The sequence below is a fragment of the Carya illinoinensis genome, chromosome 12, assembly GCF_018687715.1.
Source record: "Carya illinoinensis cultivar Pawnee chromosome 12, C.illinoinensisPawnee_v1, whole genome shotgun sequence".
Lineage (NCBI taxonomy): Eukaryota > Viridiplantae > Streptophyta > Magnoliopsida > Fagales > Juglandaceae > Carya > Carya illinoinensis.
The window spans coordinates 11,190,861-11,196,472 of NC_056763.1; the positions used below are offsets into that span (position 1 = coordinate 11,190,861).

General features: G+C 36.0%; 1 protein-coding gene across 1 annotated transcript; it reads right to left on the reverse strand.

Moving 5' to 3' along the window:
• Positions 1 to 3,612: 3,612 nt before the first annotated feature.
• LOC122288983 (thioredoxin-like 1-2, chloroplastic) lies at positions 3,613 to 5,318 on the reverse strand. The gene is made up of 4 exons (XM_043095833.1): positions 4,706 to 5,318; positions 4,433 to 4,615; positions 4,137 to 4,301; positions 3,613 to 4,062 (listed from the first exon to the last, which is right to left on the reverse strand). Exons 1-4 carry the CDS (start codon positions 4,952 to 4,954, stop codon positions 3,823 to 3,825), a joined length of 837 nt encoding a protein of 278 aa, XP_042951767.1. The 5' UTR covers positions 4,955 to 5,318; the 3' UTR covers positions 3,613 to 3,822.
• Between the last annotated feature and the right edge of the window lie 294 nt (positions 5,319 to 5,612).

The following is a 5,612-nucleotide window of genomic DNA, read 5'->3' on the forward strand; positions in this document are numbered from 1 at the left end:
AAAATGTTGATTTCAAAGAAAAAAAAAATGAATGAATTAATGTATGAAAATATGTAATGGCCACATGAAAGGAAATGATATCAAAGAAATGAGCAGATTGCAATGTCGGGTAAGTAGTATTGGTAGTGCACCCAGTGCTGCTCCCTGACATAAAGGAGTTCCTAACCTGTGGCCACGGTGGGATCCAGGTCCAATAGGACCGCTAACCCCAACACACGGGGCGTAATAGTGTGTTGGCCAAAAGAAAGTGGAAGATTAAATTAAGTGTATGCATGAAGATACGATTTATAAGTATGTATGAAAATAAGAAATAAAGATTTTGCATGAAAGTATGACGTGAGTATATGCATGATAGTAAGAAGTAAGTGTATGCATGATGTTATAAAGAAAGCATATGCATGGAAGTATTGTCAGAATTAGTATTGGTTTATGGATGCATGTTTTCAAAAGAAAGTATTATATGCTTATTAAGTTAACAGCATGGTGTACTACTTACTGAGTATTAGACTCACTTTGTGTTTATGTTTGAAACGTCCAGGTACAGACGAATCTACTGAGGAGCTGAGTATTATTGAAGAGGGAGGGGCCGACGTTTAGTAGTCCCTGGGTAGTTTGGTTTCTTTTTATGATGATATATGTTTCTTATGTTTTAATACTGGACCCCACACGGGGATGTTTTATTGAGTTAACTTCTAGACAAAATACCTTTGGGTATAAGGTACATAGTGGGGTAATGGAAACCCCTTCTGCTTTAAGTTAGTTTCTTTTGTAATGACTGAAGGGACTGAGTTCCTTTTTGTTTAAAGTAGTTATTTTAAATAAAATGGATGACGGACTCTGAAAGTCCTTTGTAAAGGAATGTAAAGGTATGTCTATTAGATGTTTCTTCCAATTAGAAATTAGAATTTATGCGTGATGCGTTCGAATCGTCACGCATTATCTTTTAAAAAAAATTAATAAAATAATAATAATACTAATAACAATATGGGCATTTATTTATAAATAAATTTACTGTTATAATAGGGAAAAGAACAAGTACGGGATCACGTTCTCGCTCTTGTTAGGGTGGGGTTGTGACAGTTAGGCAGTGTGAATTTCACTATAGTTATATCCTACCACATGATGCAAATTCCAGACCCCCCCTTCTCTCTCTTCTGTGATTGAATACAGCTTTGGTCCTCATGGACCCCCAAGATGTGCACATTCCTGGGCTGGCATCTCTACTTTTGGTCCACTGTTGTAGAATATAACTAGTGGGTTGCTCATTTTAGAGTTCCATTTTTTGTTTTACTACTTAATTATGTGTTTTTTTATTTAAGGTGGATGATTTGGAAGAGGTAAGTGAGTATTACCAGAACCACTTGTACATCCAGTATGATGAGTTTGACAATGTTGCAACCACCATAATGAATCACTCCCCATAAGCATGGGACCACATGCAATTCAAGGATGTGAATGCCAAAGTTGCAAGTGTTGAGCTCTACTATAGGGCTGTGCATTTCTACTTGCAAGAACATCCTGATCTTATCAATGACCTTCTCAATGTGCTTGCGCTTCGTGTGGACCACACCCGCATAGTAGATATAATGCGGAAGGTATGAATATTGCTTATGATGAGTTTAACTTACATGTTAAGACAATTCAAGAATTTGACAAAGAACCTTGTGTTTTTTTTTTTTTTTTACGTGTTTGAATTGAACATTGAAAGTTAAAAACAGATTTTGTTTTTCTGCTTTTCGAAGGGGTACTCTAACTTTATCTATGTTTGGCTGCTTATTTCTCTATGTTTGTTCGTTTGAAACTCTACCATCCTTTGATATAATATGAGTGGTGGAAGTTTAAGGTTGGATTTATATTATAATATGATCAACTTGATAAATGGCTTGTTAGATTTTGATGGTTTTAGATTAGGAGACCTTCAATTCAAATGTCTTCAACAAATTAATCTAAACACACAAATTAGTTTAATGAAAGATATTCTCAACAAAAATTAATCAATGTAATATGCTTGAAGAAAAACTCTATTTTTACAAATAAAAAAAGTTCAAATTTTCAAACCTATAACACTCCACTTTCTCAGTAGCCAAACAGGACATCAAAACCCAATGCTTTCTGGGTGTCAACATTAAAAGACTATACATAACTCAATCTTCGTACAGAAACCAAAATTATTAATTTCTGAATAGAAGCCCTTCCAATAAATGTTCGTACAGAAACCAAAACTATACATTTTCAAACAGAAACCCTAAAAAACATTCTTCATACAGATTAGGGGCTTCTTGTTTATTCATCATATTAAAAAATAGACCGAATAACCAAAAGCACGATTGAGAGAGAGAGAGACCTGTTGGCTCGATTTAGGGTTTCCAAACTCGGATCTACGTTGTGGGAGTCCAGGAACAACATCGATGATAATGAAAACAAAAAACCGCAATATATCATAGATAATAGATCAAATAACTAAAAGGAGGAGAGAGAGAGAGAGAGAGAGAGAGAGAGAGCTTTCAATCTCGATTTAGGGTTTCTCAAACTCTACAAATCTACACCGTGGAGTCCACGAAATACAACCATTTTCAGTGAAGAATAAGCCGTGGAGTTACAGCGTCAAAACTCGTGTTGGGGGGGGGGGGGGGGAGAGAGAGAGAGAGAGAGATTGGTAGAGGAGAAGAGTTTTATACGGGAGGAGGGGAAAGCTGAATGGGGGGAGGGCAAAAGCTGGGAAACTCAAACGAAAATGGCTACTGGAATCCCCACCTGAAATTTCTCTTTCATGCTTAACATGAAACACTTCATTTCATTTATTAATCCACGTCAGCAATTGGTGCGCGATTCGTCCCCTGCAATAAGGAAAAGTCATTTTTCTAATGATCTTTACTTTTTATTTATCTTTATTCTACACCTTTAAGTGGTAGTGTTTACATGTTGGAGACTATTAAGAAATTCAAGAGTCTTTTGTCATCTAAAAGGGATACACATTCCCATCCAAGAACTAAAAAGTATGGAGTTTCTTTGGTGCCTCCACATCCGGCTGTGGCACTTGGGAGGTTGGAACTAAAACATACTGGCTTATCCAAAACTTGGCTCTAGGACAAATAATCTCAAATAAAATTCAATTTACTTGACTCTGTCATGGCTTGAGCTTGAGAATTGGACCAATTAAATTTTGATGGGTTCTTGGTCTAAGAAGATGATATTTCGTAATACATTTGCAACCCAATGAATTTGTAAGCTAACCTAGCGTATTTTAAGTAACTTTTTAATTAAATTATGGCCTACATTAAAAGTGTCAAATGATTCAAGAATTCACAAGGATATTTTACAAGCAACTGTAGATATATAGAACATACATATTTAAGGAGAAATCAAAACTAAGATGCCGCATTTGAATTCAAAGTTGATCTCAACTCATATCTTCTAATTATTACAACTTTTCTAAATTTCTGTATAAAATATATTAAAAAATATTTTAACAACTTTTTAAAATCATAAAACAATAATAATATTAAAAAATAATATTTTATTTAATTTTTAACTTTTATCTCATCTCAACTCACTATCCAAACCTCTCACACCTCTCACAGTATTAGTCAAGCTGAATCTGCACAAACTTGATAGCAATCACAATATCCAATCCAATAACTGATTCTGCAGCGCTCAATTAAAAAACCCAGAAGCCCGCTTATATGGAAAAGCCAACAATATATAAATATATATATATATATATACATACAAGTAAAAATGAGATAAGCACCATTTCAAAAAACATGGAACTTCTTCACTCCAGAAGCAATCTCTAATAATCTTTATCCTTGATAGATAGCTTCAACAAAGCATCTCCTTTCTGGTTTCCATATTGCCTCTTTTCAGAACACCAGAGAATTCTTTGCTTTCCACAACCAAATTCTCCAAACATCCTTCCTTGGTGGATGGCAATGGTGAGTGTACTGAAACTTCACCAATGGATGCTAATTTCATTAGCTCAGAGTCATCGAAACCTTTTGCTGGCCCAAGACTACATCGTTCAGTCCCATGCTTTGCCAATGCATCTTTGAATTTCTTGATCTGTAATGCAGAAATTTAGGCTTGGATTATGGAATACAAATACCCCTTTAAAAGTTATGAGAAGTCGAACTTACTGTGGCATTGGTGCAGCTGAAGCTACATAGACGACCATCTGCACCTCTATAGAACCTAAAGAAAGGAAGGACATGAATGTGGAGACCATGGCACATGGGCTTGAGATCCTCATAGTTAACTTTCAGAAAAATCGCATTAGGGTTCAACTCAGCCAGCTGACAGATCTGAAAAAACAAGAATCCGAATTTATGGTTTAATAACCAAATTAAATCGATATAACTTTGTGATGGGACAATTCAATGAAAAAGCGGGTGAAATTTTCTTAAGTAGAATACCATTCAGAAATCAAATATACCTTGGGATGGAGAGCTTTGCAGCCTCCACAACCAGGTGAATAGAAGTCGACAATGACCAACCTATCACCAGCATTAAGCAGCGAATCCACAAGTTCTTGCGCCGTTTGAATCTCCACCATGTTGGGTTTAAGAGTTTTCTCCCACCATCTCATATTTCGGCTTACACAGATTGATGCTTGTGCCTGAAATCAGAGCATCAGTTCTAGAAACGCAATAAAAAACACAAATTTCTTCAAGAAATAAAATCCCAAAAAGGCAAGATATTTACATACATGAATAGAGAAATTGCTCGAGGATTTGGGACTCCAGCGTCTATGACCCTTTTGATTTGAGACAAGTAAGGGCTTTCCCATAAAATCAAACCCCAAAACTGGTAAAGCTCTTGGTTTTGAGTCTCTAGAGGGTGAAGAACCGAAGGACGGATAAAACCCACAAACGCTTATAGATTTTGAGCGAAGAATAGTTTCATTCAAATTCAACCCATCTGAGTAAAGAAAGCTCTTTATCGACCAAGCCATCATAAGAATGTAAATCGGAGTACTTTGGGGGGTTTATAACACGAAACAACCAAAACCACTTCAATTTTTGGATGAAGCACCAGTTTTTGGAATCAGAAGTAGGGGGCATGTAAAGTTCGGCAGAAAAGCCTCGGAGGTCCTCCAAACAGAAACCCAAGCAATGCCCCCTTCTAATTTTCAACCCAAAAGGGCATGATTTGACAGGAAATCCGCTCTTTTTGACTGGTTTCCGTGGTTTAGAGAGAGAGTTTGTTTGTTCTCTCAAAGCTTCAGGGGAGCAAGAGGAAGAAGTGGGATCAAAAGGAAAAGGACCGTGATTTTTGCGATTTGGATATTACTTTATCCAGTTTCTAAAACTAACTTTTTTTTTTAAAAAAAAAAAATTCTGGATAATTGATACCGAATTTGAGCAGTGTCTGGTCAGACGTGTTGTCCCCACGAAACCGCCGAGCTGAGTGTGTTTTGCCTCGGCAATGCGTGGACGAGGTCCCAGTTCTTACCGCATAAAACGAACTGTGAAATGTCAGGTAGTAATTTAATAACAAATAAAAATAAAATAAATACAACCCAAAATATTCGGGAAAGCAGTTATTGATAGTAGATGAAAAATAACTAGAAATAAAAAAAACTATTGACACAATTTACATAATTTCTATAAGTG

Coding starts and splice junctions, on each gene's coding strand:
- LOC122288983 (XM_043095833.1), bottom strand. CDS start 4,954: ATGATGGCTTGGTCGATAAAGAGCTTTCTTTACTCAGATGGGTTGAAT. Junction 4,616..4,705: donor CGAGCAATTTCTCTATTCAT/GTATGTAAATAT, acceptor CTCTGATTTCAG/GCACAAGCATCAATCTGTGT. Junction 4,063..4,136: donor TCAGCTGCACCAATGCCACA/GTAAGTTCGACT, acceptor TCTGCATTACAG/ATCAAGAAATTCAAAGATGC.